Source organism: Catharus ustulatus, chromosome 1 (assembly GCF_009819885.2).
Source record: "Catharus ustulatus isolate bCatUst1 chromosome 1, bCatUst1.pri.v2, whole genome shotgun sequence".
NCBI classification, from domain to species: Eukaryota; Metazoa; Chordata; class Aves; order Passeriformes; family Turdidae; genus Catharus; species Catharus ustulatus.
In genome coordinates this window covers 139,583,429-139,595,809 of record NC_046221.1, presented here as the reverse complement: position 1 = coordinate 139,595,809, position 12,381 = coordinate 139,583,429, and the positions used below count along the sequence as shown (strand labels likewise).

The 12,381-nt window shown below is 38.4% G+C and overlaps 1 protein-coding gene across 5 annotated transcripts in view; it reads left to right on the top strand.

Moving 5' to 3' along the window:
* Positions 1 to 12,230, top strand: part of RGS22 (regulator of G protein signaling 22) — a 58,459-nt gene extending 46,229 nt beyond the window's left edge. For all 5 annotated transcript variants that reach the window (XM_033074966.2, XM_033074974.1, XM_033074982.1 and 2 more), the window contains 6 exons: positions 1,841 to 2,020; positions 3,507 to 3,647; positions 7,095 to 7,337; positions 9,069 to 9,171; positions 9,741 to 9,834; positions 12,034 to 12,230. In XM_033074966.2, the coding sequence (XP_032930857.1) occupies positions 1,841 to 2,020; positions 3,507 to 3,647; positions 7,095 to 7,337; positions 9,069 to 9,171; positions 9,741 to 9,814 (741 nt within the window). In that variant the 3' untranslated portion in view covers positions 9,815 to 9,834; positions 12,034 to 12,230. The remainder of the gene's footprint in view (positions 1 to 1,840; positions 2,021 to 3,506; positions 3,648 to 7,094; positions 7,338 to 9,068; positions 9,172 to 9,740; positions 9,835 to 12,033) is intronic.
* Positions 12,231 to 12,381: the final 151 nt, after the last annotated feature.

Sequence of the window (12,381 nt, the reverse complement as noted above, 5' to 3'; positions counted from 1 at the left end):
ACTGTCTCTCTCATGGTTACAGAGTGACTAGCTTAGATTAAAACTCTGATATGAAGGCCCATGGTGTTCCATGACATATATCCTCTTTAGATATTTGAAAATTTTTTGAGACTTGTGACTCCTCATTGATGCAACATGGAGTGCATGGAAACTTTCTGTAAATTAATGTGGAGTGTAGTCTTAATTATTTTTTTTTGTAGAACTGCTCCCTGAAGAAAGCCTTAATTGTTTTTTGTCCCACCCCCTTTCCTGCATTTCTGTAATTTTATTTGTCTTGTTATCAAGAAAAAGTACAATCTGACCATATTTCTCCAAGCATGCAAATTGTCATGGTTTGCAGTTGATGCTCTTTGTAGAAGCAAAGGGCTGGAGTAGTAGGAGTGTTGTGGGTCAGGCTGAACTGCAGGAATATTGCCAAAGGCGTGGGCAGCACTTTGCACAGTGCATACTTGTATTGTCTGAGCCCTATCATGCCATCAGTTTAGACAGAACTCCCTTTAGGAGTCAATGACTGCATTGCTCCCCATAACCCATTAGACTGGCGGCACATCTTGGGACAATCCAGAAAGAAGATTTTTTTTTTTAAACAAATATGAAGAAGCAAAACTTGATGGATCATTTCCATCTATGCTTGGTCTCATCTCTCTTCATATCATATGGCTTGTTTGTGTTCCCTCTTACTACAGCTCTCTGCCTTCTATGCTAGATGAGCAAGAAAGCCATAATATATATTCTTAGGATATACTGAATATGTTTTTTGCATTGTTTTACTTTCTTTTTATAGTTGTTATCATTCTTTTTTTTCCTTCCCAAAATGTAAAGTATTCATAACAAAGCAAACCAACTCTTTCACATACCACATTTGTGGTGGTTTGAAAAGCCATGTTTTTAAAATACATGTTTTTAGTATCTTTACAAAGTAAAGATATAGCCTTCTATATGAAAAACTAATTCAGATTCTTCATTTAAAGAGCTCTCTTTCTGAAAACCCTAGAGTGCTCATTGTGTCTCTAAGATATACATGATAGTTGTCCAGTGTCATATAAATTTCTTGAAATATATGGATAGAGGAAAAGTTCATGTTTCCAAGTGTTGGAAGGACACTCTTTGAATTATTTTTCTTTTATGTCAAAATCCAATGGTGACATCATCAGGGTGTTAAAATGCAGTAATAACAGGTTTTATAAGAACAATAGGATCACATTAAAAAGTAGAAAACCTCAGTGTTTCTTTGACATTTCACTCCTGTAAGTTCAGGTTTGTTTTATACTCTACAGTGTACAGAGTTATTTCAAACGGCAAAAGTAGAAGATTTCAATAAATGGAAAATTGTACTGGTAGCTGACATTGTCCCCTCCTAGAATATCTTGTATATCCCTGCTTAGAATATGTTATACCCTCTAAATATTTCCCCTTTTTTGTTGGAGCACTTAAAGTACTTCTTTATCTTTTAGTTACCATTGCTATGCAAGTCATAGGAGGCTCATTGTGAAAATCAGTGCATTTCACACTTGTAGATGTGTTTCTCTTTTCAGAAATGTCTCCTATTTGCCAGTAATGCACTTAATATCTATGCTGTTCCATGCAAACATGCAGGCAGAGATTCTCACTTAAAACAATGATTGCTCTGTATCTGCATTTGCAAAACAGAGTCCCCCTGCATGTCTTAAGTATGGCTTTGACCATGCACATTTACCAAAAGAATTTTTCCCTGCACATTGAAGGAATTAATTGTATAATTATTTTTGTATGACTATTGCTCTTTGATCACTGGTGCCCTGTAAAGGTTTTTGCATGTGTCTCTCTCCATTGGCTGAAAATGTTATTTTTCATCTTTCAGGACTTGTGCCATTCTCATTGTGCTGATGCCCTAATTCAGAAAAAGATCACAGCTATTATTGACTGCTTTATTAATTCTGCCATACCCCCAGCTTTGCAGATTGACATCCCACCTGAACAAGCAAAGAAGATTGTGGAGCGCAGGAAAGAGCTAGGACCTTACATTTTTAGAGAAGCACAGGTAAGAAGCCAGTTGAATCTATAATAGGTCTGGCTATTACTGATTTTAAGAACAGTCTTCATTGCTTATGTAACAGGACTCCACACATAAGCCTAGGCTTGAAGGAGAAAAGTATAGTTATATATTTCAATGACTGAAGGTGGAGATGGAAAACAGTCTTCAGATATATACTGCTCAATAAAGAAAATCTCTGACAGCTAGGAAAGGTGTTATCCAGGTCTGTGTTAGCAATTCTGGCAGGAGAAATGAATTCTGTCTATGTTCTTAACTGCTTGTTCTTTATCACTTGGTTAATGTCACAGAAGTAATTTGTAGTTAGAAAGTTTGCAGGTTTCATGTTTTACAAAAAATGCAGATATGAGTAAAGCACAAAGCTTAACTTGCTGAATGTCTTCCCCTTCTTTATTACAGAAAGTGTGTATTAAATGGCTGTAGGCAATTTTCTCTCTGATCTTTCTATTAATCAGGTTGAATAGCAATTTTGGAACCTTTACAGACTTACTATGTTCTTATCTCTCGATACTGCCTTGTCTTATCTTCTAAGTCCAAGAAAAGTAGTTGCTCTTCTTTTCCTATAAAATTGCCACCGACACCTTTAGACATCAAATGAGAGTCCATAAAGTGTTTGGATGACAATAGATGAATGATTTGTCAGAGAAAAGGGTACATATAGGTCCTAAGAGAAAGAGAAGTCTCATTTCAGCCTGTGTAAAACCCAGTGAACTCCAGAAATGTGGCACAAAACCAAAGGAAGAACTAGGCCAAAAAGCTGCGACTGGAACCCGACAGTGGCTCACATGTCATTTTCAAGCCTATTGAGCCAGAAGCAGTGAGCATGCTTGGCTCCTTTGAAGCCAGGTTTCTCAATGCAAATTAAACATCTAAATAAATTGAAAAATGTGAGTCTTAGTACGTGCAGCAACAGAACTCACTGAGCCCCTCTGTTTGCTTTTCTAAAATTGTTTTTCTTATTCTAGTTCAAAAATGACCCTGTGAGAGATTATATCATTTAAAAATTATCCAAGATTTGCTCATAGATCTGTAATGTGGTTTAAGAACCTTTCCAGAGGCAAAAAAGTATTTCCTTTCTCTTAAGGAGGGGGAAAAAAAGCCATCTCCCTCATGAACTGAATATTTGAAATACTTGAGCAGAAGAGTGGCGCAAAAGCAATTCTACTGGTGTATACTTTATCAAGAATACTTGTAAAAAGTGATGGATGTTTTCATTAATGCAAACAATTGTTTAGGGAAATATAAAAAAAGAAAGTGCCTTTTAACTGTGTTTTAGGAAGATTTTTCACCAGTAATAAACACACTGATGAAAAGCATGTGCTGAGCAAAGCTGGGCTGAAATGTCAGGACAGAGTACGTGGGAGGAACAAGGCTGTGTGTTCAAAAAAAAATAGTTATCTCATTCTGCATTTTATTTTACAGTCAACTGTTTCCTTAATACGGTCAAGATTGACTTTATTTTCTTCCTGCACAGATGAGTATTTTTGCTCTTCTGTTTAAATTCTGGCCAGAATTTTGTAAGCTCCAAAGCAATCCAAATAGTGAGAAAATTCTAGTTGCCTTGGAGAAAAAAAAGGACAAAGAGATGCGAAAGAAGGAAGGGATAACAGCAAAGGTAAGGCTCATAAAGTTTCAGGTGACTGTTGATGAACTGAATAACATTGGCAAAGATACATAAAATAAAATATCCCTTTCTCAGTCTGGTCCAAAGCTACCAAATCTTGTTAGATTTCACGCTTTACACACGACCTGGTCCTAAGGTGATTAGCTCCCAATTCTGCCAATACATATACATTTGCTGAACTTGAAGCATATGAGTCAATGGAATACTCCTTTTATTAACCAGAGGAAAAAATGTATTTTAGTCACCTTTTGTGCCAAGAGAAGAGCAAAAAAAGAAGGCTGAATTAAGAACTATGTGTACAGTCCATGTGTACTGTGGGCTACTGCAGACCTGTTTGCACTTTCATGATGTATTGTCTTATATTGGAATTTACGTTCTGGATCACAATTGAAATCAAACCAAACCCAAATTTGATTTCATATCTATTTTCCAGAAGGAAATCCTGCACATTATTTTAAAAAATTACATGGTAGCTGCTTTGCATAATCTTTTCTTGAATATTTCTCAGCTTTGAAAGTGAAATAGTTAGACTGTTCGCAGCAAGTTTCCAGCTCCAGCGCATTAACAGAACTGTGACCTCTACAATGGAATGCTTGTTTGTAAAATTGTTTTTCTTGGATTTTTAAAATTAAAATATAATGGACTTCTTTTTCTATTGATTATAGGCTTTGAAAAAGTTTATTTTTTATTAAATACAATTGTTTCGCAAGCTTTGAGGAGAGAACATTCTTTTAAGGGCAGAGAAATTACTGGACTTGCAAACTATAATAAGTAGCATTACAGAGAACTTTACGTAATCTAAATTCCATGTACATGTGCTGAGATGTTCCACGTGATACAAACCACACAGGTATCTGGACAGATAAAGACATAGGCCCATAAGAACATGTAAACACTGTTATCCTTTTTTAGGCACATGAAAGCTGAGGACCAGTGAAGCATTGCTCAAGGCCACACACCAATGTCAAGGGAAGTCCAAAATCCAAGAACTCTTCCTTTCTCCAAAGCACATTGTCACCATATACATATATCTGCCAAGGCCATTGGCAATACTTATAGTGCAAGAATGCAATATTTCAAACTAATGCACTTTTGCATTTTCACAGACTTATTTTCCATCTGTTTGTTGCCTGTCTATGAGATTTCTGATCAAGATCAAGGAATAAAGAGCCAATCTTAGGCAGGAGGGCAAAAGCCTAGCTTTAATGGAGAACAAATGGGAACGATGAATTACGCTTCTAAGCAGGGAAATAGAGTAAGAAATTTTAGAAAGTGACAGGCAGAAAATGGAGCTCGGTAAACAGTTTGTAGACTATTCTCGCAAAAAAACCCCCCAAAACAGTAAACCAGTTACTTTTTAAAATATCTTAAAAGAATGGGTGCAACAGATATTTTTAATATATTATTTTTAATTTTAAAAATCCTTTTCCTTTTCTGTTATAGTTAAAAGAATTTGCCATTTCCTGTTCTCTTGCGTGAGACTTTTGTGCTCTTGGTGACAATATAATTCAAATGATTCAGTATCCCTGAAGGATACTGATAAGGTTCATCAAACATGAGTAATAGCAGGTTCACTTACTGGCTTGTGGAAGGTGATGATTTCTTGGCAGTGAAAATAAGGACTATGTTCCTCTGCCCCACCAGGCTCAGTGAATGAGAGCAAAGCTCTGGCAAGGGTTAGAAACAGCTTTTCTTTTCTATATCTCCTCTCCACCCCACAAATCAGTTGCTATTTTGGGTTTATGTCAAACAGAACAACCATAGTCCTAGGGGAGGAATTTGCTTTCTTCTTCCTTTACACATGTGTCCCCAGGGCACTGAACCTACCTGTGCTCACCTCAGTTTTAGAACTGAACAGATAAGAGTTGGAATTTTATGTACAATAGTGGACAAAATGGTCAGACAAGGAGCTTTTCACTGAGCAATGATGCATAACTTATCAATATTTTTTTGTGCACCTATTTGTTATTTAAGGGGCAAATTCTATCAAAGGCATCCTGGCAATGGACTTGTTCCTTTGTTAGCTGCTAGATGCACATGGCACATACTTTCAAGTATATAAATCCCTTTTTGCAGACTACCTTGATGCCAGTACTGGTACAAATCCTTGCATTTTATCTCCAAAGTAGATTTTGGATTTTTTGCTTTCAAGTGCACAAAATGGTTTTAAATATTTAGCTTTAACTTACATTGTAGATTTTTACATACTCTTTCCATGCTCTTAGCAAAGGAAGCTATCAACATTATTTTCCTTTTCCATGTTTCTGCCATGTCTCTTAGCAATAAGCTTATTTGTTAGTAAGTGGTGTAATGGCATGGGATATAAACTTGCTATAATATTGTTTAATTTATTATGGAAAGTAATTTTTAAAGACCTTTCTTAATTCACCTTGCTTAATTCTCACTGAGAGAGCCAGCAAGCATCAACTGCAGTGCAATGGTATTCATGCTGCCTCTGTGCTTGCATTGGTATCCCTATTCCATCGAGCGTGCCACAGAAGTTACTGAGCCCATTTCTGCAGAGAAGATCAGCATCACACTGCCTGGGCAGTTCCGTACCCAAAAGTCCAAAAGTCACTCTTACAGTTGATGGGCTCATGGGACAGTGGGAATGATGAGGAAGGAAAATGAACTTTGGGAGCAAGGAAACAAGAGAGTGTGATCCTTTTCTAGATCTTTCAGGAACTTAAGTGACTTTGGGAACCATTAAGTGACTTTGAGAACCATTAAGTGACTTTGGGAACCATTTGATCCCTTTTTTTCCCTCACTTTCTCATTTGGAACAGGGGAGGATTGTATTACTCAGTTCTTGGAGAGAGCTGTTTGTGAGGTCAATATGAACATCAATTAATGTTTATAAAGAGTTTTGGGCTAATCAGACAGAATGTGCAAAGGTGAAACAAGCCAACACGAAAATGACAAACAGTTAACCACCAGAGCAGTTTGCCAAGGGTTACAGTGCCTTATTCTTCACTGTAGATTGTACATTGCCTGTTTTCCTAACTTGTATGCTGTAGTTCATAAACAGCTACTGGAGAAAGCTGGAATTAATCAGGACAAATCCTACATTCTACATTTATACCTGAGGCCAAATTAGAGGCTCATGCCAAATTAGAGGCTCATTATGTCCTCTCTGTCCTTAAAATTTGTTCTGTTGCAGATCTGCCCAGTCACCTAGTTATATTTTGGAGCAGGTATTGAACCTGAGAGAAAGATGGTCTGCAGGAGAGTAGAGGACTGGAAACGTGAACTAGAACAAAGAAATTCTTTAAAAAAGCGGCTACTATTTTAAAATATGCTCAATATGATGAATGATGAAACTAAGCATTACAAAACATTACTGCAAATGACATTTCCAACGACAATTTTTGGTTCCTCAGACTTTGCTTTTCACTTTAGCTCTGTAATTATTGTTCACATCTAATTTTGAGTTTTTAGCATTCACAGGGTAAAGAAGCGGAGAGAAAACTCACAAACTTGGCTCAACTTAAGTCTTTGACTCAACTTAAGTCCTTGACTCAGACTGGGTCCTTGACTCAGCTTGGGCTCTCGACTCAGCCTGAGCCCTTGACTCAGCTTAAGCCCTTGACTCAACTGCCAAGGAGTGTTTTGCTAGAACAACTTGATGTGAAGAGAAAATCAGTAATATCTTTAGCATCTAATGATGGACATGGGAGGAAGGTAAATACTATGTTTCTACAGATGTCATTCAAGAGAGGTAAAATGATCTTGGGAAAAGGGGAAGGGGGAATTTGGTTTTGAATACTGCTGTCAGATGGTTTTTCAGTAACTGTTCATTCTTCTACAATTAACTTTGCTGTTATAAGTTTGCCTACCTTACAGGTGATTTTTTTTGTTGTTGTTTTGTTCTTTATTAGTTGTTTTTTAAGATGTTGGTTCTGAGTAGTATTAACAGCTAACAGAATGTTAAGCTCTTATGGTATATATTAAAAAAAGAATCTGTATTTAAAAATTAATTGAATAAAAGGTAATTCAGTTCTGGAATAAGAAGCTTTTCATTATTTGTGAAATTCATATCCTGAAAGAATTTGATTTAGCCTAGAGTCCTGTTGTGGTCATATGTCAAAAACTGAAGCGAAACTCCTTTAGCAAATCTATGTATTTGAAAATCTGACAGCACATACCACTTCAAGACTTCTTCCATAACAACTCTGACTATGCATCAAATCTGTAGTGAAAAGGCAACAGTTATTTTACTGAGAAATGGGGAAAACAGACATGCTACACTGGGCATATCAAGGGATCATTCTTAGCTGAGTTGGCACTACCAGAACATAACGGGGAACCTGTGCAACCACATAAGCCCAGATATGTCCTGTGAATCAGGAGTAAATCACTCTTTGGCCACTGCTTGTATTCCACAGAGCTCTTCCCATGGCATTATGGTAGTGAAGAGCAGAATTTAGAAACAGGTACCATGAAATACCCCCAGTATATGAAACCACAGTCTGAATTGCATAAATAAGTTTACACTCTTACCCTTAAGTGGACCTTTTTACTTTTGCTCATACCTATTTAAAAAAAATGAGTTGAGCAAGCTGGTATATCCCTGGCATACACTTAACCCCCCAAGAAGAGGTAGAATAAAAGGGCAGTTTCTTCTTCCTTCTGCAAGCTCCTTTCTACTATAGGAAGGTGCTGGAAGTTCTTACTGAATCATGATATGACAAATTGGCTCCAAACTTTTCATGATGTAAGATAAAAAAACAGGCCAAATGAAAGTGCAGTTCTCATCCTGTTTTGGAAGAGCAACCTATGATTTACATGCAATCTGAACTGTGGTTGTTTTATTTAAAAGCAGTATTTTATCCTTAGAAAATGAAAGGATGCCATCTCCAGTTATCTGCCTCCAGTGGTAGCAGCACTCTGCTGGAGAGGGCAGGCAGGAGTTGTGGGGCTAATGAGACGTTCAGTGAATGGACATATGCTAGAAACAGCTTTTCTTATATATATTTCCTCTCTACCCCACAAATCAGTTGCTATTTTGGGTTTATGTCAAACAGAGCAATTTTAGTCGAGGTCTAAGGGTGTAGCACAGAGATAAAATTAAGTCCTTGATAGCACAAATTATATTTTGGGAGGGCAAAGATCTGTTGCTTTGTTTTTGAAGAAGAAAGGAGAGAGAATAATATTCAGACCAGAGATGGAGAATAAATATAAATATAGTATCTGTCAAATGTGCTTAAATCATGGTGTTTTGAGATTTACTTATTTACAGCAATATTCTTTTTCTCATTATTTAAATATTGTAGTGAAAAAAACTTTCCTAATATTTGTAATTATCCAGTAGTAGTAATATAATATAAACAATTTTTTTATCTTACTGTTGGAATAGATCAGAAACTACAGTGATATGACCTGAAGGCTGATGGTTTTTGATGGTTCTTGCAGGCTTCCTGGACCTATTCCAAGTACATAGAAGCTTTGGAGCACGAAAGAATACTCATTAAAAGGCAAGAAGATCTGGAGAAAACCTCATCATCATTCCCTTCAGGTTGTTAACCAAGCTCTGTAGTTTAGCAGGACAAGCTTAGAGCTTACGTGAAATTCTCTCAGTAAAAGACTTTGCTTACTCTTCTGAGCTGTGTGCAGATACCTCTGCCTCTCTTTTGCTGTCTGTTGGGGAGTTGCTCTCTGCACTGTACTCATGAGTGGTATATTTTCTAAGAAAGGAAAAGTTGCAGGGTATCTTTGCATTGCCTCTACTGCACAGGTCCTGCTGCAGAGAGGAATAAAGCCATTCTTCATTCTGCAGTGACATGGCAATCATATACATATTTCACCTCCCTGGCTTCTTAGGCTTCATCAGCTTACATACAAGCAGATACTGAAACATCTTTCTCACTCTTTCTCACAGTCTGTCAGCATGTTTTTGGAGGATATGAGAGGCATTGCTTCATCCTTGTTTCAGCTGTGAATATCCTCGTAGGTCTTGGCTGAGGATATCATGACCTGTTTGTTTATTTATCAAAAATATCCATTTAATAGTAGGGCTAGCAATAGCACTAAGTAATACTCAGTTCCTTCAGTTTCACATAATTTTAATTTTTTTTCCCTATGCAGGTTCCTTGTCTATGCCCTCCCTGAAACCTGAAAGTTCTGTGAAAGCCACCATTCCTATAAAGCAGAAACCCTGAATCTTCCCAAGAAGCAGGAAGTGAGTACCAGACTGACAACAAGTATGCTTTGAAATGTGAATTCTTAAAAGCTAGTTTTCCTGCTGCCAGTGCTGATGTTCATTAGTAGCAAGTTATCCTGCTCCAAATCGTGTTTAACTGAAGCTGTACAGCCTCCATATGAAAACAAGCTTATTTTTCACGCCAGCAATGGTTAACAGGTCTAATGTTGACCAGATGGAATTTTGTTGCAAAATGGCAGTCTCTGAAACTAGGTTAGCTAATCTTTCCAGTTAAGATATTTTACATAGGAACATGAGATAACTGGAGAAATCTCAGATCCTATGAAGTTACTGTCAAGAACCTGACACAGAACTAGCAATAGATCACCTCTGCCAAAGCCTATTAAATATTAGACTGAGAAGCCTATTAAATATTAGACTGAGAAAAAGAAATGGGACAGAAAAAAAACCCCCAACAAACAAACAAAAAAACCCCAAACTGATAAAGACAGAAAACTTTCAAAGCTTAATTTCTAGAAGGAAGAATCCTCTAGAGTTTTGTTTGGGGTTTTTTTTGGTATTTTTAAGTCTATGTTGAAATTAGGTGGACTTAAAAAAAGTAATGAACTTGGAATATTGCTGCCTTCCTTCTCTGCTCCTCCTTCCTCTTCTAATTCTGTATTTAGCACTGCTATTTTAGGCAACTTGGTGTCCTGCCCTCACTAGTACTCCTAAAATTCCAAGTGTCTGAACATAATCTTCCTGTGGCATCATTTTCTGAACGTCTCTTCAGAGAAAAGTGCAGCATTCCTTGGTCTTCCCTGTTACTCTTTTTCTGCCCTCTTACCATGTTCTACAGTTGCAGTTCTAGTAATCCAGTAATCCACCTGGGGCCTCATGTGCCTCACAGGTGTGACTGCATTCCACACCTCCTTGCCTTCTGCACCACTCTTCTGCTCCCTGTGGAGATGGGTTACTGTGGCAGTCTTGGCACAGGGCTTCTGCTCTTGCTCTGTGTCTGAGAAACCTCCAGCTGGGCGCTGTGACCACAGGACCCACAAGGCACCTGCACCCCTTGCTGCAGCCCAGCCCAGCCATCTCTGCCTGCCCTGGCTATTCCAAACCAGAGAACTGCATTCCTGCAGGCACCAGGCTTGGGTACAGGCTAACACAATGAAAGCTGAGGTCCCACTTGATTTGAGAGGTCTCTCCCACCAGCTTCAGTTGCAGCCCACTCTCTAATGCCACTGGAAATTTGCCTGCCACTATCCTATAGTGATCTGACCACTCTGCTGGTAGGGTGAGATAGCTACACAAGACCATGAATGCTCCACTTGGTAACAGGGCAGGTCACACCTTGTCTATTGGGGATAAATAACAAGGCTGGCAGCAGGAGGCCTGTGACAGAGGCCAGGGCTGTCCCAGTTGCCTCCAGAGGACACAGACTTAAGCTGTGCCAAGGGAGATATAGGTTGGATATTGGGAAAAAGCTTTTACAGAAAGATTGATGAAGTATTGGAATGGTCTGCCTGGGGAGGTGGTGGAGTCACAAACCCTGGATGTTTAAAAAAAGACTGGATGTGGCACTCAGTGCCATGGCTGATTGAGGTATTAGGGCATGGGCTGGACTCAATGATCCTGAAGTTCTCTTCCAACCTAGTGATTCTGGACCCATCACAGGACATGGCTGATCCCTCAGCCAAGATCATGGCACCGTGGGGAAACACATTTCAGAAAGAGCAAAGAAAGCCAGAGAGTGGAGGAAGAAATAAAAGTAGTGATAAACAACAGAGGGAACACCAAGGGTAGAGGAGGTGGTATAAGAGGAAGAGATTAAGCAGGAAGATGAGGAGGAGGAGGTGGTCTATGGTGGAAAAAATATTCCCTACAGCCTGTGGAGGATTGATGCTGCAGCAGAGGAAAATAGTGAGAAGGAAGAAAGGGGCTTCCCAGTGCCTCACCAAAGGGACAGAGTGCAACCAGTGGTGGTAACAAGGAGGGAAAGAGAGTTGCTTGGAGTGAACTTGAACCTGGGAAACATGGTGGAAAAAATGTTTTCTCTAAGTGTGTAGATGTTCTTATTTTCTTTCCCTCTTTCCCCACTACCTGAATCAGTAATGATTTATTCTAATTTGCAATAAATTTATTTCCCCAATTTGAGTTGATGCATTTATTGAATAATTATTCTGATTATTTCAACTGGCCGAACACAGCAATGACATTTTGTTACCTTTTCAGGCACATTAACATCTCTCTGAGGAAGGGAATGCAAATTCATTCAATGGAGTGGCCAGGAGACACAAATGTAATGTGCATGCAGGTTTGTTCTTACAATTCTAGAGCAAAGATGATGACTTGGAATATTTTTAAGAACCATGAGATGAAGGGTAGAAAATAAACAACTTACAGTGTGTTCCATATAAACCTGATCATGACACTGGCTCTTGTGTTAATAATTTATTAATACATCTTGAGGCTCAGATCACATCCCGACCCCTTGGAAGGAGCGTGAGCCCTGTCCATGCCCATGTAGCTCTGTCTCCTTTGTCAGAAGTACAGGTTCTTCAGTTGGAGCTCCCAGATCAT